General features: G+C 44.9%; 1 protein-coding gene and 1 non-coding gene across 2 annotated transcripts; both read left to right on the top strand.

The window, feature by feature from the left end:
- The first annotated feature begins 3,802 nt into the window (after positions 1–3,802).
- Positions 3,803–25,852, top strand: LOC113068429 (importin subunit beta-1-like). The gene is made up of 22 exons (XM_026241215.1): positions 3,803–3,985; positions 4,536–4,594; positions 4,850–5,032; positions 6,913–7,113; positions 8,885–9,037; positions 9,126–9,185; positions 9,901–9,990; positions 10,376–10,486; positions 10,559–10,660; positions 10,816–11,040; positions 11,122–11,313; positions 11,512–11,642; positions 13,293–13,440; positions 13,572–13,643; positions 13,722–13,866; positions 16,038–16,120; positions 16,411–16,518; positions 19,018–19,161; positions 19,462–19,567; positions 19,647–19,761; positions 20,142–20,303; positions 24,411–25,852. Coding segments are annotated over exons 1-22 (2,631 nt in total). The 5' UTR covers positions 3,803–3,945; the 3' UTR covers positions 24,412–25,852.
- On the top strand, positions 16,145–16,285 carry LOC113068468 (small nucleolar RNA SNORA79). The gene has a single exon (XR_003279547.1). It is a non-coding gene; the product is annotated as a small nucleolar RNA SNORA79 (small nucleolar RNA).
- Positions 25,853–26,345: the final 493 nt, after the last annotated feature.

The following is a 26,345-nucleotide window of genomic DNA, read 5'->3' as shown; positions in this document are numbered from 1 at the left end:
GTCACCTTATCACTTCCTGTTCCCTTATTTGGTCACCTTCCTCCTTGTTTGAGTTAATTGATTGTTCCCCACCTGTCTCCAGTTCCCTCATCATCCTTCTGTGTATTTATACCCGGTCTGTCTGGGTCTGTGTTACGGAGTCCTTGTTTAATGTCTTATGATTATTCATGTCCGTCAAATCAGTCTTGCCCTTGCCTTGCCTTGTCTTCTTGTCTTGTTTTCATGTTTGGATTATGTTTGGTTTTGACCCCTGCCTGGACTGTTTACCCCTTTGGATTACCCTTTAATAAATTACTTACCTGCAATTGGTTCTCTCTCCATGTTTCCTGTAACACTGATCGTGACAGATATGATTGCCACAACATATTTACCGGGATTTCTGAAAAGTTCCTGTTCACACATGATCTATTAATGGTAAACTTTAACAGTAATTTACCAGTAAAGACTGTATGTGTGAAAGGGACTAAACTCTTCCTCTGTACACGCTGTGAATTTTAATTGGTTAACGTAATCTGGAAAAACAGTGTGCATTATATCACTAGATTTGTAAAGTAAATAATTTAGAAACCTTTGCCAATAGAGCAGATATATCAACCTATGTCTAAATATGCCATCGTATTGTACATCCCTTTACGAAAAATAACCATGGTTTTATTATAGTAAAACTGTAGTAACCCATGGTTTTTTGGCGCATTGACTGCCATTTGTAAAACCACAGATTTACTAGAGATACCATGGTTAAATATGGTTAATATAGCGAAACCATGGTTAATTTGTGGTTACCATGGTTTAACTACAGTAACCATGTTTTTTTGGTTTTATCTGTAGTAAAACCATGGTTAATTTTCGTAAGGGTCGCGATTTCCAAATAAATGTTTCTGCACATGGCCAAATATTAAAATTTAATGGATTTAAACATTGTTCAATCAAGCTGTAAAGTGAAATGTCACCAGGCCGCTGGCACCCTCTGCAGGTATTTGTTTTAATACATTAATGTACCTAAGTTATGTTCATGTTACATATAGGCATTTTACATTATGTATTTTAACAGTGTTGTTCAATACAATCTTGTAATTTCTTGGTTTTGATGCTTTATTTGAGCCAATTATTATTGCCTTATTGTTAGTTTATATATAAATAGTCATACTAAAGCCTGGTTTTCACTTAAGTCTGTTTGTGTTACAAAAAAACAAAATATAGTTTTACTCAGTTGTCAAAATAATCAGTAGATTAATTGATTCCCAAAAGAATCATTAGTTAAAATATTTCTAAATTCAACTGCATTGTTTTACTTTTTGTAATGAAAAGACAAACATTTTATTGAAAACTTCTTAAAAACAGTTTTAAAATATTGTCTCGTTCTAGTGAACCAAGTATCTGTACTTTGTCTCGTCTCATTAGCTAAGTGTATTGATACATCCCTAGCGTCGATAAGCGATGATATAGCTCATAATTTTCCAAGTGTATGATACAGCTTTCATTCTACAGGTCAATCATATATTGATGAAAAAGAAAATAAGTTTGAATTAAGAAATAACTTTGCCTTAGTATCCTTTCAAATGTTAAAGTTGTCACAGTCATTGCATGCTTTGCATGTGCTGCTTCGCACCCGGAAAAAAGTTCAGGCTCAGGATTTTTTTTTGCTTTAACCCCTGTATTCTGTTTTTACCTCTGTCAGGAGCTATGATTCAGATAATTAGACAGCCGTTCTTAGTCTGCTTCGTCAGCATATCAGCAATACAGGAGTTGTCTATATCCCATTTAGTGACATGACATACAGCCAAGTATGGTGACCCATACTCAGAATTTGTGCTCTGCATTTAACCCATCCAGAGTGCACACACACACAAACACACACACACTGTGAACACACACCCGGAGCAGTGGGCATCATTCATGCTGTGGCGCTCGGGGAGCAGTTGGGGGTTCAGTGTCTTGCTCAATTGCTCCTCAGTCATGTTGTATTGCCAGCCCAAGACTTGAACACACAACCCTAGGGTTAGGAGTCAAACGACTCGGTGAGGTACTGAGGTACTGAACGAATGTTAGATAGAGGATGTTAGGTTACTGACGTAACCCCCGGTTCTCTGATAATATGAAGTGAGGTATCTCACAAACATTTCCCTCCTTGCCTGTCCTGAGTGGAGAAGAGATATGCAGAGAGTGATGAAATGGCAGGTAGCTGTGGTTTATATACAGGGAGGCGGGACTCCCTGATCGCTGCAGTGATTGGTCTGCTGTGGTTGGCAGACGTGGTGTTATTGGTGCTTCCGTGATCGGCCACGCCCTAAACGTTCCCATAGTGAGATACTGAACGAATGTTATCAGAGAACCGGGGTTACGTCAGTAGCTGGTGCCGGAAGTAAAAAATCTATGCAATTTCTGCATTGACATTTGGGGTATAAGCCATAAAAACGTAACCAAACATTGACTTTTTTGGGATTTTTTTCGCTTGAAATTATATGTTATATGCTTATGAGTTCAGCCGTAGCTGGTTATCCTCACACATGCTCTAAAACTACTTTAGATATGGATTTTTCCAAAAGTTAATAGGAGAATGGTAAATTTACATCCGGCACCAGAGCTCTCTCGGACTGTGATGCTCTATTTGCCCGTGAGTGAATTAATTCAAATTCACTTGACACTTTATTAGGATGCTTACACAACGTTAAGGATGGGATGGCTGCACATTGTTTAAAACTTAATGAAAATAAAACCAATGAAAAGAAAGCATGAGGTGCTGCAGTGCTTGAATGCAACTTCTTTGACTGGTTTAGTTAAATCTAATGTAAAAAATGTGGGATTTGTTCTGGAGAGTGATCTAAAATTGGACAGACAAATTAACACTGTGACGGGATCTTGTTTTTTAGTCTGTTAACTAAGATTAAACCATTTCTATCTAGTTCAGATTTTGAGAGAGCAATTACGTTTATTGTCTTTTCTGGAAAGGATTATTGTAATTCCCTTTATTATGGAGTAGATGTTTGAGCACTTATGCGTTTATGGAAAATCCAAAATGCTGCAGCAAAAATGATCAAATCAGCAAAGAATCATGAATCTGTGACTTCATTATTAATTTGATTAAAGTGGCTGCCAGTGCGACTTGTAATCTGTCTCTGGTGTGTTTGTCCGGTCTGGTGGTGATCTACACCTCTCTAGATGTCTGTGCACTAGCAGCACCAGAGATAAACACAGAGCTGAGCTGTGTCTGTGGAAGCACTCTCAGTCTGTGATCTGAGCAATCTTACACCTTCACAGAGGTGTTAAACAACATCTTTTACACTAAAACACAGAGCTTCTTCAAATGGGTGGATATGTCATCTCTGTCAATCTCTTGTGTTTGTTTGTTTAGTTTGTGACTGTGAAGCACTTTGGACAAGGTGTGTTGTATTAAACTGTGCTATATTCATAAATATAATCCTGATATGCCACACCTGTGAGCTGGATGGATGAGAAGGGCTCACTAACACAGATTTAAACAGATTTGTGGACAATATTTGAGAGAAATAGGCCTTTTGTGTACATAGAAAAGTCTTGGATCTTTGAGTTTAGCTCATGAAAAATGGAGGCAAAAACAGAAGTGTTGTTTATAATTTTGTTCAGTGTATAGAACTCAAATCAAATTTGTGTTTGGCTGTTATGTGGAGCTCATTTCATTCATATCAATGATCTCTACATCAACAACTTGAACTGTATCGAGCACGTGCGCAGTCTGTCGGTGACGCTCAGAAGCCGCGTGCGTCGTGACGCAGCGGGTGGGCGGGACTCTGACGTCAGCGCGTGATCTCGTTCCGCGGGCGGGAGTTCCGCGCGGCCTTTTCCTCGCGACAGCGGCAAACCGCGAGAACTGCTCGTCTTCGGTTTTAGGCGTGGACGCGATTCTGAGTGCAGTCGACCGATCCACTCGTTCCTGTATCCTGTCACTGCGGATCTCGTCGGGTCAGGATGGAGCTGATCACAATCCTCGAGAAAACCGTCTCTCCAGGTAACGTTCCGTGCGCCTCACGCGGAGGTGATCGAGACTGAGCAAAGGCCCCGCGACGCGTCTCACATGTGAACCGCTGCTTAGACATCCGCGACGCGTGTTAACTCTTCACACCGGCAACACGAGCTTGCGTAGCGTGACGAGTCTCTGGTGAGGTGATTGTGAGCGGTCGTGTGATGACAGAAAGCTGTCGGTCACGCGTCCGTGCGTGAGCTGCGATTAAACGCTTTGTCGCGCGTGTTTAGAGCCGCTGTAAACTCATTAGCCGGTTAGCATGCTAGTCAGGAAGTGGCTAGGTGTTAGCATGGCTAGCACGCAGTCATCCTGTGCTATGAGCTTCGGAAAGTTTCAGAGTTTGCGGCAGATTGTAGTGTTCAGGAAGTCTTGGGCTCGCGGACACATGTGAGACGCGGGCGCGCGAGCTGTGTTGAGCCCGGCGCGGCGCGTGAGCTCGCGGAGCCGCGTGTGGCGGGAGATGAGTTTCGCGTCGCGGACACGCGCGTCGCTGCTCGTGCAGAAGTGTTGATTCTCGGCTGTGGTTGATTTTCAGATCAGAATGAGCTGGAGGCGGCGCAGAAGTTTCTGGAGCAGGCGGCCATCGAGAACCTGGTGATTAACCCTCTCCTCTTCTCCTGATGCCCAGAATCAAGCTCTGTCTAGTTAGTGAACACGAGGAAGCTGTAGATTGGCCTGACTGTGCTGAGCTCAGGCACATCTGAATACTAGCCGAGCGCTCCACTCTTTTGCATGCTGCACCTATTTGTATTTTTGTGAAGTTCCTCTGATGTTTCCAGATCTGTATCTCCAGCTAATCACTGCAGATGCTCTGAGCTCATGTAGATCCACCGTCTGTGTTGGTTTCAGCCGACCTTCCTGGTGGAGCTGTCCAAGGTGTTGGCGAACCCCGGGAACACGCAGGTGGCTCGGGTCGCGGCCGGCCTGCAGGTCAAGAACTCTCTGACCTCCAAAGACCCGGACGTGAAGACACAGCACCAGCAGAGATGGCTGGCCATCGACTCCAGCGCACGCAGAGAGATCAAGAACTACGTGAGCACACCCTTTTTACACCCACAAAACGTTATTAAATTATAAACACAAGAACATTATATGTAAGTATGGTATGGAAGAAGATTAAAAAATAAGATGTGCAGGACAGTATTCTGTGGATTTAATAAATATAAAGATGAGCAGAACATGTACAAGAGGAGAATGTGCAAACCGGTTGGACAGGGAATTTACACCGCAGCGGTAGAGGTAGTAAAAAACTATCTTCTATAGAAAGTGATAGAGAATACGTATGTTAGTGTCTCATCGATAAGTGAAGTCATGTAGAAGTGAAGAGACTGATGGCCCTCGTCTCTCGGTATTTACTCTTAGGCAATGTTCCCTTTCATTTCTTTCTAACTGCACAAAACTTTTCTCTGTTGGGAGGACTTTTGAGCAAAAACACATCTTTATACCTCACCTGTACAGGGGACACACAAGAACCGTGTGTAACTTTTAACTTTGATGTGCTATTTATTTGATATATGTGCTATTTCTATTTATTTGACCTTTGATGTAACTTTATGATGAACGTTTTAGGTTACCTGAGAGTGTATTTTTACAGTATACACTGCCATTCAAAAGTTTGGAATCAGTAAATCTTCTGAAGAAGTGTCTTAGGCTCGTCAAGGCTATATCTGTTTGATAAAAAAATACTTATTACTATTTCACAAAATAATTGTGAAATATTATTGGAATTTAAAATAAGTTTAAACACTTTAAAATATAATTTATTCCTATAAATCAAAGCCAGATTTTCAGTGTCACATGGTTAAAAAATATGAAATATTTATATGATAAATATGCAAATATTATAAATTGCAATAGCCTAATAGTTCACAACATTACTGTTTTTTTTCTTCTGTAATTTTAATCTAATACAGCCTTGATGAGTTTGACTCCATTTAAAAAACAAGGTCAATTATTTATTAGCTTCATAATATTGTCCTAACTTAATCTAATCTAATATGAAAACTAACTGAAGCATTTAAAGTGTGATCTGAAATTTAAATATTTTCAAAGAAAAACGTCTTCTATATCTAAACATCCCTATGAAGCCTGACTGAATCCATTCTGTTCCCATCATACACTATTTCCAGCACTTAATCAAGCCACTCTTCTGTAAGACGTGAGGATGTTTATTTGACGTGTCCTTGTGTTTGCGTTGACTCTCGATTAAAGCGGTGTCGTCCACACGGTCCACTGAAGCACACTGTTGAGTTTCTACAGTCACTCATTCGGGGCACGTCCTTCTCTTTCTGTCAAACCTGTAAACCACATTCACCGGCTCGAACTCTACAGTGTCATCTCTCTAGTGTTAACCCCATCACTGTTATTCTTTAGTTCTTACTAAAATACTGGGACATGTCTTCACCAACTCATTCATGCGTGTGTGCGGCACATTGTTTCTTCTGCGCGTCTGCAGTGGTAGAAGTGCGCAGCTCAGAGGGAACACTGCTTTTAGGCTACAGAAGTGAAGAGACAGTTACTGGGGTGGACGGAGTCCTGGAGGACGTTAACAGCTCTGCTTCTGCAGTGTTAGAGGTAGATGAAGCAGATGAAGACACGGTGATCAAATACAGTGAACTGAACTCGCTCCAGAGCCTTCACTTAGAGCTGACTGTTAGTGTGCTGCTTAGAGAGGTTCACCCAGAAATGATCTCCTCCCCCTCAGGGCGTCCGGGGTGTGTCTGACATTCCTCCTCAGATGAACACGGTCACAGTTATATTAAAACTGTCCTGGCTCCTCCAAGCTGTAGAATGGGCTGTTAATACAGGCCTTGTGAAGCTGTCCGGTGTGTTCAGGAGCAGGTGTATGATGTGTATGATGTGTAAATCTGTATCCTGTGTGTGTGTGTGTGTGTGTGTGTGTGTGTGTGCAGGTGCTGCAGACCCTGGGCACGGAGACGTACCGGCCCAGCTCGGCCTCTCAGTGTGTGGCGGGCATCGCCTGCGCAGAGATCCCGGTGAACCAGTGGCCCGAGCTCATCCCTCAGCTGGTGGCCAACGTGACCGACCCCAGCAGCACCGAGCACATGAAGGAGTCCACGCTGGAGGCCATCGGGTACATCTGCCAGGACATCGTGAGTCTCACACACACACACCACATCTCCTTTTACACTTCCTGCGCGTGTCCTGAACCTTTACTCAGTTAATGATGAGGTGAACCGTGCTGATTCATACTGAGGCTCCGTGTGTGTTCATCCCTTCCTCAAACACTGTCTCTTGTGTCGTACCAGTGCACTGACCCCAGAGTGTGTGTCGTCCAGTCACTGCTAACTCTTACACACACACACTTCTCACAAGACTGTGCTGATGCTTCGTAAAGGCTTTCGGAGCGCTAGTTAATGCTAATGTGAGCGTGACTGCTGTTATCCGTACGGCTGGACCAGAGGTTTGATCAAATATTCGTTTGATTTTCAGTTTTGTGATTTCACATCAGTTTAGTGAACGTGTGATCGTCTGTGAGATGAAGAGCGTGTACGGTGGGGTGAGCGCTGTCAGGACAGACAGGGACAGAGCCTACTGATACTGACGAACACAGCTGGCTAAGAGGAAGCGTTCAATATAAAATAATCATGTCTGAGACCGATTGGTCTAATTGATATTATACCTGTCCTTGTCTTCTGTTAATTTGACTGTTCACGTCACCTTTTTCTGTTATTGAACGAGTAAAAAAATGTATCCGATAAAGAGTCCCAAAAGCCTCTAATATCTGGTCATGGTCCATATCTGTTTATATTACACTGGTGCTGACCAGGCAATGACTGACTCGTGTATACATCGCCCCAAGAGCTGTGATGGAGCCCCACACTGGAACATGTGTCTGTGTGGATCAACACGTGTTCAGCCCACGAGTGATGGTCCTGGTTCAGTTCATCCTCCTGCGGTCTCTCCTGAAGCGCACACAGAACAGATCGAGCTGTAGTTCATCGACCGGACGCTTGAGGCTCGCTGCAGAAGAGACTCAGTCCCGTAGACTCCTCATGTTAAACTTTACAGCAGGAGAAACATGTTTACAGCCCGGTGCAGAACATTAGTTCAGTGTGTATAAAGCTAGTTTTATCCTTCATGACAACTGTGAGGGGGGGGATTTTATAACTCATGTTTAAATTAAATGAAGGCTTAAGGTTCTGCATAATTAAGGGCGTGGCCACTTGAGTGACAGCTGGATTGCTGCTCCGCACACTTTCAGCTTCACTAACACTCTTCAGCAGTCTGTGGTCTGACCTCTCTGTGTAGGGCACTGTAGATCGTGTGAGGACAACACCGAGGCACTGTGAGCTGAAACTGGAGCACAACAGGTTTGAGAGATCACCTGAGGTCTGTACGTAGTGCGCTGTAGTATATCGTTGGTGTAAAAAACAGAATATGCTCAGAAAATACTTAAATACAGCAGTCCAGTCTAATGACAATCTGTCTATATTAGAGTATTGCTGGTAGAGACCGGTGTCGTGTCGCTAGTGCGGTGTGTGTTCTCAGAGCCCCAGCCACTTCCTGCTCGTGCTGTTCTGTACTTTATTAAGAGTTCCTTCAATCTGAACGTGTCACACAAATACACCCCTCATCTGTGTTCACTGCTGTAGATGATCACTTCTCTGCTGAGACCCCCAGATGTCAGGTTCATGTTCTGGTGTTTTGATATCCTCTGGTTTACTTCCTGTATTAACAGACTATTTTGTTTGTTTGTTTATTGATTTCTGAATATGATCTCATTACATCGTCACACTTTCTCTCTCACACACACATATACAGTGTGTGTGTGTGTGTGGAGATAATGGTGCATGTCAGAATTGAGCTGGACAGCCCTACACTCGCTCGGTGTGTTTGACTGACCTGTAAACACTCTGTCAGGACCCCGAGCACCTCCAGGACACTGCTAACCAGATCCTGACCGCCATCATCCAGGGCATGAGGAAGGAGGAGCCCAGCAACAACGTCAAGCTGGCCGCCACCAACGCCCTCCTCAACTCACTGGAGTTCACCAAAGCCAACTTCGACAAGGAGGTACAGCCACGCCCCCTCACCACTACAGCCCTTCAGTGCAGAGCTTAAACCTGACGCTCTCTCTCTCTCTCTCTCTCTCTCTCTGCAGACCGAGAGACACTTCATCATGCAGGTGGTGTGTGAGGCCACGCAGTGTCCGGACACCAGGGTGCGTCTCTCTCGCTCACACACACACAGACACACACACAGACACACACTCCTCTCTCTCTCTCACACACACACACACACATGTCTGGTCAGCTATCCTTGTGGGGACTCTCCATAGGTGTAATGGTTTTTATACTGTACAGACCAACCCTACCCCTAAACTTAACCCTCACAGGAAACTTTCTGCATTTTTAGATTTTCAAGAAACTTCACTCTGTTTAATTTATTAGCTTGTTTACCCGTGGGGACCTCAATTTAGGTCCCCACCGTGACACGAGTCCCCATGAGTCTGTGTGTATTCAGGTTTAAGTCCCCACCAGAATAGAAAAACAAGTACACACACACACACACTCTTAACAGACACACACACACTCACTCTCTCACACACACACACACTCTCACAGACACACACTCACTCTCTCTCTCTCTCTCTCTCTCTCTCACACACACACACAGACACACGAGTGACGAGTGTGTGCTTCTGTCCTGCAGGTGAGAGTGGCTGCTCTCACAGACACTCACACTCTCTCTGTCACACACACACACACACACACACACACACACACACGAGTGACGAGTGTGTGCTTCTGTCCTGCAGGTGAGAGTGGCTGCTCTCACAGACACTCACACTCTCTCTGTCACACACACACACACACACACACACACACACACACACACACACACACACAAGTGATGACTGTGCTTCTGTCCTGCAGGTGAGAGTGGCTGCGCTGCAGAACCTGGTGAAGATCATGTCTCTGTATTATCAGTACATGGAGACGTACATGGGCCCGGCGCTGTTCGCTGTGAGTGTTCAACACTGATCTGTGTACAGCAGCAAAGACCTCCACATGAAGAGCGCTGCTCTAACACCGTTATTAGCATTCATGATCCTGGTGTCTTAAAGGGATAGTTCACCCAAAATCTTTTACTCGCCCTCAAAAAGAGACCAAAATGTCCAAAAGGTGATGTTTAAAGATTAGAATGGGGAAAATCCTATCAAGTCAAGTTGGGGAGCGAGCTGATGTCCTCCAGTCGGCTGGTCCTGGCCTGGACTCGTGATGTAAATGATGGCAGTCTTCAGTTTTGGGTGAACTGTCCCTTCAGAGCGAAGCTGTTTCTCGCACATGTGATGAATGGAGTCCTGTAGAGATGTCAGGGATGTGCGCTCACCTGCTGCTCTGTGTTCAGATCACGATCGAGGCCATGAAGAGTGACATCGACGAGGTGGCCTTACAGGGAATCGAGTTCTGGTCTAACGTCTGTGACGAGGAGATGGATCTGGCCATTGAAGCCACTGAGGTGAGCATGATCGGTCTCCGTCTGCTGCTCTGCTAGCGCTCTCGTTCCTGATCCACCGTGTTCTGTCCTCAGGCCTCGGAGCAGGGACGTCCTCCAGAGCACACCAGCAAGTTCTACGCTAAAGGAGCTCTGCAGTACCTGGTGCCCATCCTGACACAGACGCTCACCAAACAGGTAAAGCTTTGTAGCACCTACTACGTTTAGTAGTTGGTCTCGAAGGCCACATTCAGACAGGAAAAAGTTGACCCTGGGTTTGGTTTGGGCTGGAGAATGAGCGTATCCTCTGGACTGAGAGCCGTGTGTATGAAGTGAAGGTGTGCTGTGTGCAGGATGAGAACGACGACGATGACGACTGGAACCCGTGTAAGGCTGCAGGTGTGTGTCTGATGCTGCTGGCCACGTGCTGCGAGGACGACGTGGTGCCACACGTGCTGCCCTTCATCAAAGAGCACATCAAGCACCCGGACTGGCGCTACCGCGACGCCTCCGTCATGGCCTTCGGCTCCATCCTGGAGGGCCCCGAGCTCAGCCAGCTGAAGCCCCTGGTGATCCAGGTGAGGGCGGGCCCTGGGGTGTGTGTGTGTGTGTGTGTGTGTGTGTGTGTGTGTGACGCCCGTCTCTCTCTCTCTCGGCAGGCCATGCCCACCCTCATCGAGCTGATGAAGGACCCCAGTGTGGTGGTGAGGGACACCACGGCCTGGACGCTGGGACGCATCTGTGATCTGCTGCCCGAGGCGGCCATCAACGAGGTGTATCTGGCCCCTCTGCTGCAGTGCCTGATCGAGGGCCTCGGGGCCGAACCGCGCGTGGCCTCCAACGTCTGCTGGGTATGACCCCGCTCTCTCTCTCTCAGTCTGCAGTGACATCACAGGCGGTCTCATACTGGCTCCTGAGGGGTTGGAGTAGTTGCTGAGTGTTTCCCTCACTGTTGTGCTGGAGACCATGTACACGATCAGATGATGGTTCTAGTGCAAGCACGCTGCAGTGTGTTTGTTTGACCCCTGACTCACAGATGCTGTTTGCAGGCCTTCTCCAGTCTGGCTGAAGCAGCGTACGAGGCCACAGACGCTGCTGACGATCAGGAAGAGCCCAGCACATACTGCCTGTCCTCCTCCTTCGAGCTCATCGTCCAGAAGCTGCTGGAGACCACAGACAGGTACGATCCTCAGGTTTGGAGGACCTTGTCTCACAGCACATTTAACATTAAAACATCAGTCTGGAGCAGTTCAAGAGCTGAAGAGCTTCCAGCTAAACTGAACAGAATATGAGCGTTTGCCTTCTCCTGTACCTGAATGTGTCTCATTACACTCACTCTGTTGCTTTAGGAAGACAAACATTTAGAATATAGCTATTCTAGTAAAAATGATACTTATTATTGTTATAATAATGTGGAAATATTACTCTTAAGACATTATAATACTATTCTAATACAGCTGCTCTGACATATGTAAAGATGATCACAGCACACTGAAGCGCTCTATAAACCCTGTACATCTTAACCAAACACATTCTATACGAGAGAACTCTGATTTATATGCATGAAATAAACACAATATTATAACGTACATTTGCACAAAAGACTAAATGCACAAGTGAACTTAACTGTGCAAGCCTTGTGGATCTGTAGTGGATGCGCTCTTCTCTTAACAACACACTAAAACACGGCAAACAAAGATCCCCTTGCATTATTTTACAGTAGCTAATAATCTCATTATAATGACAGACTCGTCCTGCACATGTTGCAGATCACCGTATTTTCCTTTCTGAAGTTTCTCCAATGATATTTCAAGCAATTAAAACCATCATGATGAACAGTGTGCATCTGAAGTGTCTCTGCAGGAAATAATGCATTATTTATCGGCTCTAAGATATCGGCCAAATTATCGTATCTGTTCAGAAATGACCATTTATCGGCCGATACCTATGAAATACATAAACCCTTAAACTATTATTTTGCTGCAGACCTGCTGTTTCAGTGAAAACTAGAACATGAGGTTTCAGGTGAAATTAAATAACTCATTACAAATCTAGTGAAGTGTTGAAATAATCTGCCCCTCACAGTGTTGGAGATGTGACTGGTGTTAAACTCTCCTCCGCACAGAGACAGAGGTGACTGTGTTCACTGTGACCTGAGACGCTAGATACGGTCAGCGAATCACACGCTCTGCTTTCAGACAGTGTTCTCATCATGTGACCCGCACCTGTATACTCCAGGTTCCCTTCAGCTGTCAGAGCAGAACTGGAGCGACGCTGGCGTAGGGCTGGGCGATATGGAAAAAACTCACATCTCCGTATTTTTTTGGCCGATATGCGGTATATATCTTAGTGTACGGTATATATAACTTTGTAACATTGCAATCTAAAAACAAAAATAAGGCTTTTAAAGCAGAAGTTAATTTGACTAAACTACAAATGAAAATAAAGAAGAACAAAAGCACAGGCTCTTGATGTCTCTTTACAGTCAGTGCTATCATAAATACACTGGGAAGTTTAAAACACTACAGGGCACATTTATCGTCCAACTACAAATCATTCAGGGAAATGTATGTTGTAGTCAGAGTTAATGCGCTCCTAATTACTGTTTGGAGCTGATTCACTGAAGCCACAGCAGCTCGGTCTGTGTCCTCGCTGTGTTTCAAGGAAATATTGATGTACTGCCCAGCCCTAAGCTGCGTATCTGCTTCCTGATCACACACTCATTCGTGAAGACTGGGGTCTGAGATTGGGATTGGGACAGCACACTTCCACTGACAGGGAACAGTGTGTGCAGCAGGACGCTCTCATGACTCTGTCTCTTCCCTGTTAGGCCAGACGGACATCAGAATAACCTGCGCAGTGCAGCGTATGAGGCTCTGATGGAGATCGTGAAGAACAGTGCCAAGGACTGTTACCCTGCGGTGCAGAAGACCACGCTGGTGATCATGGAGCGACTGCAGCAGGTCCTGCAGATGGAGGTGAAGACACTAAACCTTAGCAGATTACAGATCCATGCTTTAATTCAGGAATGAATTGGCTCCGCTCTTGGAGCTCACACGTGAGGATGAGGCTTGTTTTGTTTTAATCGATCTGTCTGTCTCTTCTTCAGTCTCACATCCAGAGCACGTCAGACAGGATCCAGTTCAACGACCTGCAGTCCCTGCTGTGTGCCACCCTGCAGGTGTGTGTGAGCGTGTGTGTGTGTGTGTGTGTGTGTCCTCGCCTCACCTCCCGTCTCTCTCTCTCTCTCTCCTCTCAGAACGTGCTGAGGAAGGTGCAGCACCAGGACGCTCTGCAGATCTCAGACGTGGTGATGGCGTCTCTGCTGCGCATGTTTCAGAGCACCGCTGGCTCCGGAGGCGTTCAGGAGGACGCTCTGATGGCCGTCAGCACTCTGGTGGAAGGTGAGGACTGCACACACACACACACCTGCTGTGAAGCTGCTGTCACACACACACACACACACACACGATGAAGCTCCGTGGCACTACAGATCAGATTCATGTCCTCAACTAACCCTCTCCCATTTCCAGAAGCCTGTGCCATCTGTACATTTTATGACTTCATGTCACTTTTATTATTAATATTAGAGATGCACGATCATGATTATTTATGGCCGATACAGATTTCAGATTATAATTTTTTTCTTTGTTTGGTATTAGGGCTGGGTGATAAATCGATTTTATTGATTAACTCGAATTTGACATTAAGGGCGATTTGTTTTTAATGAAAGTCGGTTTTCTCTTTAACCTCCACCACCGGCTCTCCCCTTAGGCTCCTGTAGTTCAGAGTGTGCTCGCCTCCCCCCGCTCTCCTTACAGCCGCACACAGACATCAGGACAGAGAAAGCCACCGTTTCATACGTTGTTTGGAAGTGGCTTGCGACACAGAACAAATAACGCCACATTGCAAAGTGTGTTTAAAAGCCGTTGCTACAAAAGGTAGCAGCACAACAAATTTATTCCAGCATCTTAAACCGTAGGGATGGGTACCTAAACCCGGTATTAAACTGGGCCCGGGGCTAAATTATGAAAGACCGTAGTATCAGTAAGATCTGACGCTATCGCTTCTGCTTTCGGTACTGGAGGGGAAAAATTATGTACTATGTATTTTTCCTTAATGTTATCATGCACATTGCATCTCACCAAACATTTCTAATGTGCGATCATCTTAAGACGTTTGTCCGTGAGATCTGCGAAATCTGTCATGCGCGCTGCGGAGGCTGTCTGTCACACACACACACACACACACACACACACACAACAAGAACGAGCGCGATGCACACACACGAACAACAGAACGAAAACTCACGCTTAATAATAAAGAGTGACGATGGCGAAAATATTTGCTTAATAATGTTATCGTGCACATTTAATCTTACCAAACATTTCTAATTTGCGATATTAAGAAGTTTGTCTGTGAGATCTGCGACATCTCAGTCACAAACACACAACAAGAATGAGCGCGGCGCACACACACGAATAACAGAACGAAAACTCACGCTAATTAATAAAGAGTGACGATGGCGGAGAGAGCAACACGTTCCAAAGTGTGGTTATACTTCACTAGCTGTGACCAGATGAGATTATTCAAAGATCAACAGTCTGTCATCAGTGTGCCACACAAAACAACATTAAAATCATGAACTCAAATGTCAATGTAAAAAGATAAAAACAATGACTGTTGTAACAGTGCGTAAATCAGACCTTTCTGTAATGCTAACGCTAATGAGTTTAAAGTTTTGTTAGCACTTTATGAATACCACTGTGACAAGTATGTATTTTTGTAATAGATCTAATTTTGTCATTTTGGTTACATTTATTTAACCAAAAGTTTTTTTTTTTATCAAAGAGGGACACACAATTGTATTTTTATTTATATTTTAATTTATTTTGAAGGTGCATTGTGTCACTGTACTTTATTAGAAAACTGATCAGCTACATTTTGACTGTTTACAAGCATGTTTGGAGGCTTGTTTCCTGTTACACTTGTGCACAAAGGGGAAATTTAGATTAAACCGCATAAGTGAAAATCAGAACAAAATAAAGAGTTCAATTTCTTTGTTGGTTGTATTTTGTTTTTAAATAGAAAAAAAAATCGATTAAAATCAAAAATCGGGTTTGGTGTGAAAAACATCAGAGATTTTTTTTAAGCCAATTCGCCCAACCCTATTTGGTATTTAATAGGCCAAAGTGTCTTGTCTATTGAACACAGTAACTGTCCATCTGAAATGAAGCGCAGTAACTGATGGAGGCGCTGCAAGCAGAGAGCTGTACGTCTCATTAATGTTCTGTAGAGCATGTTCACTACACTCGTAAGACAGCGAACCGCACCGAGTGTACCCCTGACCACCGTTTTTAAGAGGACTCGGGCACGGTTCACAGGTGCACATCAGAGTACAGAAGACAGCGTTCACATCATCCAAACGAACCGAACTCTGACATCAGTCGACCCCGGGTGCTAGTGTGAAAGCCCCCTTACACACATGGAGTCCTTCAGATTTAGCCTCTGTGTCTGGACAGTGTGTTTCACAGCTGTGGATGTCTACTCAATGAATTATCTGTTCCTCACACAGTTTTGGGCAGTGACTTCCTGAAGTACATGGAAGCGTTCAAGCCTTTCCTGGTGATCGGACTGAAGAACTACGCAGAGTATCAGGTAATGCTGGGCTGAAGCTGGGGATGATGATTGTTCCTCCTGCTGCTCGGAGCTCAGGCAGCTCAGGATTTTACCTCATCAGAGAGAAACTGAGTCCTCTTCACCCGGTGTGTGCCGACCCACGGTCACAGGTGGCCACACTGGACTTTGCGGGACTCTACAGCTCATACACTATCAGAAGACATGTGCTTCCTCTGGGAGGCTAGTGACACGTCTGCTTGTTTGTGGACTAACTGCATGCATCCACATCATCAGATTAATGTATGTATAATGTGTGTGTGTGTGTGCAGGTGTGTCTGGCTGCGGTCGGCCTGGTGTGTGATCTGTGTCGAGCGCTGATGGCCAACATCCTTCCTCACTGTGATGAAATCATGCAGCTGCTGCTGGAGAACCTGGGCGTAAGTGATCACATCCTCATCCAAACATAATCAGATGATTTACTGTGAGGGCTGAGAGGAGGAGGCATGGACGGTTTAGAGCACACACCGTTTCAGTTACTTCAGCTGTATTTCAAGCACCATGTCAGAAACAAATTAAAAAGTTGGGAAAAGGATCACTTCCCTCCTAAAAGTGACTGGTAAACTCAATCAGGTGTATCTCACAGAGCCATGTGACTTTCAGCGGTGATCAGTAGGGCTGCACAATCGATCGGACCAACCAAAACAAGTTTAGAAAAAGAAAATAGGGAATCGATTTTAACCAAATATGAAATAAACAATAAAACAAAAGTTATGAGAAGAACCACTGTAAGCTGACAGTGACCGGTAATACCCCCCACCTTGATCAGCGGTACCTGAGTGTCCCTGGACATCAGTGCGGTCAGAGCACGTCTTCTCAACAGCTGGACATATAGTGAATAAATAACTCTCTGCTCTGGACCCCGAAAATGTTGATCGACTTGTTTTCCTGTCCAATACATGAGTAATGGCCCTAGTAAGTGTCGGTTACGATCAATAAAAACACACACATGGCCTGTTCTCAAGTCCATTTAAAGTTTCATTCTTTGAACAGTTTTTTTTAAATGGATTGAATCATTATTAAAAATAATCTTGGAGATTTTTGAATTGCCTAAATCATAAATGAAGCCTGCAGTGATGTTCTTGTGTTATGGCAGCCGTCCCCTCTGCATTTATATGTTTTAGAGAATACTGCACTTCTGTGGCTGTTTGTTATTCTTCACGAAACTTCATGTCAATAAATAAGAAATATTGCTGATTTGTGCATTTCCAGCGCTCTCTTTACGTTCGTCTGTTATTTGAGGTTGGAAAAGGAAACGTCTTTTCTTTTTTTCTTTTTTTTTTTTTTAGACATAGAAAATCGATTTTACAATGGATTCAATGAACACTTATGTCTTAAAAATCAAAATGATTTTTTCACAAAAGTGACAGCCCTAGTGATCAGCATGAAAACAGTTCAGTCCTTGGTAGAGCAACTGAAGAAAACGGTCAGCTTTGGGTGGCAAGCACTGACAAAGGATCTCCAGGATAAAGCTGTGGACAGGCACACGTCTCAGAGGCTTTATCAATGCCTAGAGGCACAGTGAAGTCCGTTATTAAGAAGTGCAAGGTATTTGGATCAGGACGACACTCCAAACTGATGAAAGAGCCGGAGGAAACTGAGCAGAGAGGAGTTTGTGACCAAGAGCGCTCATTGTGTCTCCACAAATGTGTCTTACGGTCAGACGGAGCAGAAGTCCGGTCCAGATAGCAGCGTTCCTCTAGTAAAGTGCTGTGATACAGCGAGCTTCCTGTCTGTGACTCACAGGACAGACACATCACACACACAAGAGGAATGCAGTCATGTGCCAACATCAGATTGAGCAAAACCTGTTAATAAATACTGGAATACATAAGATTAACGAATGTTCAGATGATATTTTCATTAGCAGTTTATATTAACTAATCAAGCCCTAAAGTAAAGTGTGAATGAACAATAATTAAAAACTATCTCAAGCATGTTGTAGTCCAGATGAAAATGGAAAAAAAGTTTAAAAATAAATAGCCTATTAAGTCTAAATATGTAAGTATCTGTCTCTGTGATGAACATTATAGTGAATACACAAATCTGAATGACTGTTCAAATCTGTTAAATAGCAGCTGCTGTATTTATGGGGTTTAAAGGGACACGGCTGCAGTTTGGCGCCATCTGCTGTCAGAGAGAGAATGTGCTTTCATTCAGTGCTTCTCATGTGTGCTCGTTTACATCAAAACACACTCCTTCAAGCACTGTTGTGCATTATGACCAGTTAATGGGAAAAGTATTCTTAAAATGCATTCCAAATATTTATTCAAAGTATTTTAATTGTCCACGATAACAATATCGTTCACCTTCATTAACGCAATCTATTGCATTACTGAATACCAGTCTAACACCTTCTTAAATCTAATATATATCTAATAGTAATACAGAAATGACATCCATACAGCGGGGTGAACACTGTTGAAAAACAAGATGAGGTGATCTCACATTTACCAAAAGACTATAAACGGAAACCTAAAATCTAGAAATGATCTTAAAATGTCTTACCACTTGAGTCAGGTGAGCTGGAGTTAAACGGGGTCAGACTGCACTGTTGTATTGGCTCCTTTTAACCCCTGATAACACAGATAAATAAGAATAGTGCATTTGCAATCAACACATTGAACTTAACACAAACAGGTTTGCTCTTTTAATTGTATTTGTGTATAGTACCATATACTGTGGCATATCACCTCTAATTAGATCAAAAAAAATAAATGTATATTTTAATTTATAAAATCAACAATTTGATGCAATAAGAAAAGTGAGGGAGTTATGTAAGGTTGTTTATTTCTCTGCAGTTGGTTGTGTCCCACTGTAAAAGCAGCAGTGTAACTGTGTGCAGATCTATATTTATTTTTGAATGTATGTGTTTGCAGAACGAGAACGTGCACCGGTCTGTGAAACCTCAGATCCTGTCTGTGTTTGGGGATATTGCTCTGGCCATTGGTGGTGAGTTCAAGAAGTACCTGGACATTGTGCTGGACACTCTGCAGCAGGCCTCGCAGGCTCAGGTGGATAAGGTGAGCGGCACTGCCCCGACACGTCTGGGAACAGACTGCACCTGTCAGAAACCCTCCGTGTGCAGGAGATCAAGTCTGACTGCACCTGCAGAGACATGTTTACACTGTTTGATAGTCACTGTAATGAACGGGAAAATAGTGTCATACTTCCTGGGTCTAGTAAGAACTCTTGCTGTAGTTTGTTTACTAAGTGTGCAGAACAACACTCGTAGTGGCTGCTTCACATGAGGTGTTTGTGACATTGAAACCGGTTTATTTTCAAACTGCTGGAAGTGATGCCAGACTTGTGCTGTCTTGCAGACGGACTATGATATGGTGGACTATCTGAACGAGCTGCGAGAGGGCTGTCTGGAGGCCTACACCGGGATCATCCAGGGCTTGAAGGGAGACCAGGAGAACGTGCACCGTAAGTTCAGCTGGACCTGATCTTAGAACTGTGATCTGGAGATGGATGCCTGTTAAAGCCCTGTGTTTCTCTCGTGCAGCTGATGTAATGCTGGTACAGCCTCGTGTTGAGTTTATCTTGTCTTTCATTCACCACATTGCTGAGGATGAGGACCGATCCGACGGAGTTGTGGCTAATGCTGTGGGCCTCATAGGGTAAGAACATCTGTCATACAGATTAACCAACGGGTACTGAACGAAAACTAAGAGTGCTTCACTATTAAAACTATTGCTGGAGCTGTAATTCTGGAGGTTTCTGCAGATCTGTTAAACGCATCAGCTAGCTCAGATTAGACGTGATGCGCTGAAGAAACCAATGTATTTGCATTTGTCTTGTACTGTGAACATCAGATGTTTTTGCGGGAACATTAAAGGTAGTGTTGTGAGAAATGTCTTGGTACAGTTACAGTTTACAGTAGATTAGTCTGAGCTTAAGTTCATCAGTTTCCTGCTGTGGTGTGGACACAAGGCATTAGGTTGTTCATTGCTCTGGCACATCATGAAGTTGACACTTCCTTTTCTTCCTCTCCGTAAAGTGACCTGTGCACAACCTTTGGCAAAGATGTGATGAAGCTGGTGGAGGTTCGTCCTCAGATCAACGATCTGCTGTCTGAAGGCCGAAGGTCCAAGACTAGCAAGACCAAGACCTTAGCCACGTGGGCCACGAAGGAGCTCCGCAAGCTGAAGAGCCAGGCTTGGTATGTGTCTTCTCCTACATCTCCCCTACTGCTGCAACGACACGTCAACGTCACCGATTACGTAGACTACAAAAATACGTCGACGTGCGTGATATGCTTCGACACGTCACACTGTTTGTTTGCATCTCACATAATGGCATACTGGGAATGGAGAAAGTTGCATTCTTTCACAAAAACAGAGACCACTGTTATCAAAAGTATGGGAATACTTTAAAAAGAGGACAAATAAAATGGCCTTTTGTTCCCTTTGCAAAACCGATATGGTGTACCACGGCAGCACAACTGCGATGCGCGAGCACCTCCGAGGAAGACATCCTGACGCTGTCCGGTGTTACGGTTTAACTGGTTACCGTGTGATCTGGTGACCAACTTCCTGCTTCAGGTCTGATATTCTTGTAAAGATTACAAGTTATTGGTATGATCACCTGTAGTGGCTGACGTAAGTATAAAAAAAGTGTGTTGGCGCTGGGTTCGAACACGCGTTAGGGCCGTTCACATATCGCGCCTAAAAACGCGTGGAAAACGCTTGTCACGCCGTCTCCCTCTTTCTTTCCAAAGCGCTCGGGCAGTTGCACCCCTGGGGCGTCTGTTGTTGCTAAGCAACCATGACGCGCTCTTTCCATAATGAAGCAGAAATTTCAGCAAATGGATTTGCAGCACGAATATCGCTTGTAGTAGCTCTGCTACTAAATTTATTTCAAAATGGCAATCCATATACAGCTATGATCAGCTCTTCCTTCATCTTAGCTGAGCTTTCAGCGTTGTTACGGGAAAGAATGAAGCTGATTGGTTAGTTCTTGTCACATGACCCGCGGTGCGCTTGCGGCATTCTGAAAAGTTGATGTTTTTAACTCGATGCGTGCGGACGTGCCGGGAAAAACGACCGCGTCGCGACCGCGTCGCTTCCATTATGAGCGCGAATACTGCACGCCTACATTGGAAATAACGAAACTGAGCGCGCAGAAGATGTGATATGTGAACGGCCCCTTAAAAGACAGCGCGCCGCGAGACAACAGTCACAAACCAACGAGCTAACCCGAATCAGCTCCAGATCTCTGGAAACCACGCTAAACCATAGCAGAACCCTGACTAACAAACCTTTATGGTTTATGAAGCTAAAGAACATTTCATCTCAGGCAACTGTAAATTTATGGCTACTGTGTTTTAATTATAAACGCTATCATAAACTCATATTTACCATTGTAAAAATTTTCTTTGCCTCTTTATTTTTGTATACTGTAAAAACTTAAATTAATAAAAGTTAAAAACAATTATATTAGAAGTTGTATTTATATTTTTCTTTGTAAAGTTATCCAAATTATTCATTAGCTTATTAAAAAAGAACATTAGATTAACGATTATTTTTATTACAATAAATAGAGTAAAAATAATCGAAAAAATTATTGTTAGATTATTCGACAGAAAAAATTATCGTTAGTTGCAGCTCTAATCTCCCCACACCTGTCCTGTCCACACAGACCCCGTTCTCTACATGTGACCCCTGTCCTGTCCACACGGACCACTGTCCTCTACATGTGACCCCTGTCCTGTCCACACAGACCCCGTTCTCTACATGTGACCCCTGTCCTGTCCACACAGACCACTGTCCTCTACATGTGACCCCTGTCCTGTCCACACAGACCACTGTCCTCTACATGTGACCCCTGTCCTGTCCACACGGACCACTGTCCTCTACATGTGACCCCTGTCCTGTCCACACGGACCACTGTCCTCTACATGTGACCCCTGTCCTGTCCACACGGACCACTGTCCTCTACATGTGACCCTTGTCCTGTCCACACGGACCACTGTCCTCTACATGTGACCCTTGTCCTGTCCACACGGACCACTGTCCTCTACATGTGACCCTTGTCCTGTCCACACCAGACCCCTGTCCTCTACATGTGACCCTTGTCCTGTCCACACGGACCACTGTCCTCTACATGTGACCCTTGTCCTGTCCACACGGACCACTGTCCTCTACATGTGACCCCTGTCCTGTCCACATGGACCACTGTCCTCTACATGTGACCCTTGTCCTGTCCACACGGACCACTGTCCTCTACATGTGACCCTTGTCCTGTCCACACCAGACCCCTGTCCTCTACATGTGACCCTTGTCCTGTCCACACCAGACCCCTGTCCTCTACATGTGACCTCTGTCCTGTCCACACGGACCACTGTCCTCTACATGTGACCCTTGTCCTGTCCACACCAGACCCCTGTCCTCTACATGTGACCCTTGTCCTGTCCACACGGACCACTGTCCTCTACATGTGACCCCTGTCCTGTCCACACCAGACCCCTGTCCTCTACATGTGACCCTTGTCCTGTCCACACGGACCACTGTCCTCTACATGTGACCCCTGTCCTGTCCACACGGACCACTGTCCTCTACATGTGACCCTTGTCCTGTCCACACGGACCACTGTCCTCTACATGTGACCCTTGTCCTGTCCACACCAGACCCCTGTCCTCTACATGTGACCCCTGTCCGGTCCACACAGACCACTGTCCTCTACATGTGACCCTTGTCCTGTCCACACCAGACCCCTGTCCTCTACATGTGACCCCTGTCCTGTCCACACAGACCACTGTCCTCTACATGTGACCCTTGTCCTGTCCACACAGACCACTGTCCTCTACATGTGACCCCTGTCCTGTCCACACCAGACCCCTGTCCTCTACATGTGACCCCTGTCCTGTCCACACGGACCACTGTCCTCTACATGTGACCCCTGTCCTGTCCACACGGACCCCTGTCCTCTACATGTGACCCCTGTCCTGTCCACACAGACCACTGTCCTCTACATGTGACCCTTGTCCTGTCCACACAGACCCCTGTCCTCTACATGTGACCCCTGTCCTGTCCACACCAGACCCCTGTCCTCTACATGTGACCCTTGTCCTGTCCACACAGACCACTGTCCTCTACATGTGACCCCTGTCTTGTCCACACCAGACCTCTGGACTCTACATGTGACCCCTGACCTCTACATGTGACTCCTGACCTGTCCACACCAGACCCCTGTCCTCTACACATGTGACCCCTGTCCTGTCCACACGAGACCCCTGACCTCTACATGTGACCCTTGTCCTGTCCACACAGACCACTGTCCTCTACATGTGACTCCTGACCTATCCACACCAGACCCCTGTCCTCTACACATGTGACCCCTGTCCTGTCCACACCAGACCCCTGTCCTCTACACGTGTGACCCTTGTCCTGTCCACACCAGACCCCTGTCCTCTACATGTGACCCCTGACCTCTACATGTGACTCCTGTCCTGTCCACACAGACCACTGTCCTCTACATGTGTGACCCCTGTCCTGTCCACACCAGACCCCTGTCCTCTACATGTGACCCCTGACCTCTACATGTGACTCCTGTCCTGTCCACACAGACCACTGTCCTCTACATGTGTGACCCCTGTCCTGTCCACACCAGACCCCTGTCCTCTACATGTGTGACCCCTGTCCTGTCCACACCAGACCCCTGTCCTCTACACGTGTGACCCTTGTCCTGTCCACACAGACCACTGTCCTCTACATGTGTGACCCCTGTCCTGTCCACACCAGACCCCTGTCCTCTACATGTGTGACCCCTGTCCTGTCCACACCAGACCCCTGTCCTCTACATGTGACCCCTGACCTCTACATGTGACTCCTGACCTGTCCACACAGACCACTGTCCTCTACATGTGTGACCCCTGTCCTGTCCACACAGGCGCTGCATGTCATGTGACCACTCTGAAGGCTTAGTGAAAACACACTGGACTCTCTGGAGGCATGCTGTTTCAACATTAAGATGCTGCTATTTCTCATCATTGCTCTTTAATCATGTTCATTTTTTGTCTGGGCTTGTGACCCAAAGCATGGCTCTTTTGTTAGTGGTTTGACGGAAGAGAAAGCCCTGTTGTTTAAGCAGAGGTGTCCTGAATGACACATTTAACTGCTGTACATTAACAGTCAAATCTTATCGCTCTGAACATTTGTCCTGGTGTAAACAGGTCTTTATTGCTGCTCTTTTTTCATAGAAAAGTGTTGTCCTCAAACACAGAATATGTTCTTTTACTCATCCTTGTGTTCTTTTGGTTTGTTTTCAGATCACCGGCCGTGGAAATTGTACCAAGAATAATGGAAATCAAACCCACTGAGGTTTCTTCTGTCTTTTACACATAGACGTCAAAGCAGAAGTGACATGTGCGCTGATGAGTGTCTGAGAATGAGTGAGAGAGAGAGAGAGTGAGAGAGAGACATCACACCACATTCAGAGTTCAATCCAGCAGCTGCCAGCGGCCCACCACCTTCACCTCATCAAGCCCTCTGACCCCTCTAATAAACTGTTCCTGACCCCCTCATGCTCTCTTTGAGGAGCTAGTGCAGTCTCGATGTCTGCAGAGGTCATCTGTTACACAATCATCTGTCAGAAGATCCAGAAGGAAGTGATGCTGCTGGAGTTTGTAATGGCGTGACTGGAGTGTGAGTGTGTGAATGAACGGAGGGGGTCGCTGTCTCCACTTCCCCTCTGACTATTTCAACCAATAATAAATAAACATGATAAATATCTGGTTTGCAGATTGCGTGAGATGCACTTATGTAAACATAGGAGAATGGCTAGTGGTCAGGGATGGGCAGCACTCGGGCGATCCGGCGCAGAGCGCTCATCCGGCTTTCTCAAACTACATTGCTGCGCTATATATATTTCCCACCCCCCTTCTTTAAAAAAAAAATAAAGTACAAATCTAGTTGTTAGTGTGGCTGGCTCAGATAGAGGAGCTCTCTCCTGCCCTGGACAGAGAAGACAAGAGTTCATGCAGAGCCATCCATGTTCAGGGCTGCAGGAATTCAACACTTACACTTCCTCCTTTATTCTGCTTCACTTGTCTTGCAGGAAAATGAGTGCCAAATTCATGCGGATACCAATGGACTTGAGCTTATTGTGTGTGAACACGTAGAAGACGCGAATAAACACGTCAACGATGTCACAATCTGATTTACTTTGTGCTTTGGTTGTATTTTTTTCTTTTCTTTCCTTGCGGCACTTAATTGGAGTCATTCACCAACCTTTTTAAAAAAGAATGGACCGAAATCAGACGTTTGTATGAGGTTATATTTTTCCATTGATATGAAAATAAAATAAGATTGAACCTGTCCGGTTGTTGTTCTGATGTGTAACGTGAGCTTCAGCAGATCTAATGTTCTGTCTCTAACCCTCTCCACGTGTGTGTGTGTGTGTGTGTGTGTGTGTGTGTGTGTCTCATGCTGTGTTCTGACATGTTTAACAGACGTCACTGAGGAAGTCGATGCTGTAAGAGCTGTTACCCTCAGGTGCAGAATCTGCATGTAGGGTTAGGATTCTGTGTGTTTATCAAGTAGTGAGAGGAAAGGCCAGCAGTTTCTGTGTGACGGTTGTTAAAAGATCCTGAGGGGAAACGGTGGGCCGTGTACTTGATAGACATCTGCAGTGTTCACATGATACAGATTGTGAACTCAAGCCACTTGATGCTTTTAGAAGTCAAGAAGTCAACCGAATAAAGAAGTGTCTTTAATGTTTGGTGTGTCATGCTTCTGTTTTCCTGCGTTCTTCACTGCTTGCTGGTTGTTTATATGAAACATGGAGCCAATGGTTTAAGCACCATAAAATTAGTATTAAAGTTACCTTATACATTTTATATATATATATATATATATATATGTGTATATATATGTGTATATATATAGAGAGAGAGAGGGAAATGATTGAGCGGAGTAGATGTATGTAGAAAGACTTTAAAGATCATTTAAATTTGTGAGCGCCTCGAGCTGTAAATAGGATTCATCTGAGTAAAACTGATCAAAACATTTGATTATTGTTTTTGCAGGAGTTTAATTCAAAGCGAAGTATTGTTGGTGTTTATTCTGTGATGCACTTCAAAAGGCTGCTCCTGAGCTGTCTGCAGGGGTTCTAGAGCAGCTCGTGATGTTCCTGAGCAAGTGTACAGTCAACCATGACAGAGTGCACAAAATAGCTCATTATTATCATTACAAACACTGCTGTG

The sequence above is a fragment of the Carassius auratus genome, linkage group LG44F, assembly GCF_003368295.1.
Source record: "Carassius auratus strain Wakin linkage group LG44F, ASM336829v1, whole genome shotgun sequence".
In the NCBI taxonomy this organism is placed as follows: Eukaryota; Metazoa; Chordata; class Actinopteri; order Cypriniformes; family Cyprinidae; genus Carassius; species Carassius auratus.
Note: the sequence above shows the minus strand (reverse complement) of the source record. Positions and strands in the feature narration are given on the sequence as shown.

Bases quoted from the DNA above. Each gene is read 5' to 3' on its own strand.
- LOC113068429 (XM_026241215.1), top strand. From the start codon at position 3,946: ATGGAGCTGATCACAATCCTCGAGAAAACCGTCTCTCCAG. The intron at 7,114-8,884 runs GTGAGTCTCACA...ACACTCTGTCAG, and splicing joins GGTACATCTGCCAGGACATC to GACCCCGAGCACCTCCAGGA. The intron at 11,041-11,121 runs GTGAGGGCGGGC...CTCTCTCGGCAG, and splicing joins TGAAGCCCCTGGTGATCCAG to GCCATGCCCACCCTCATCGA.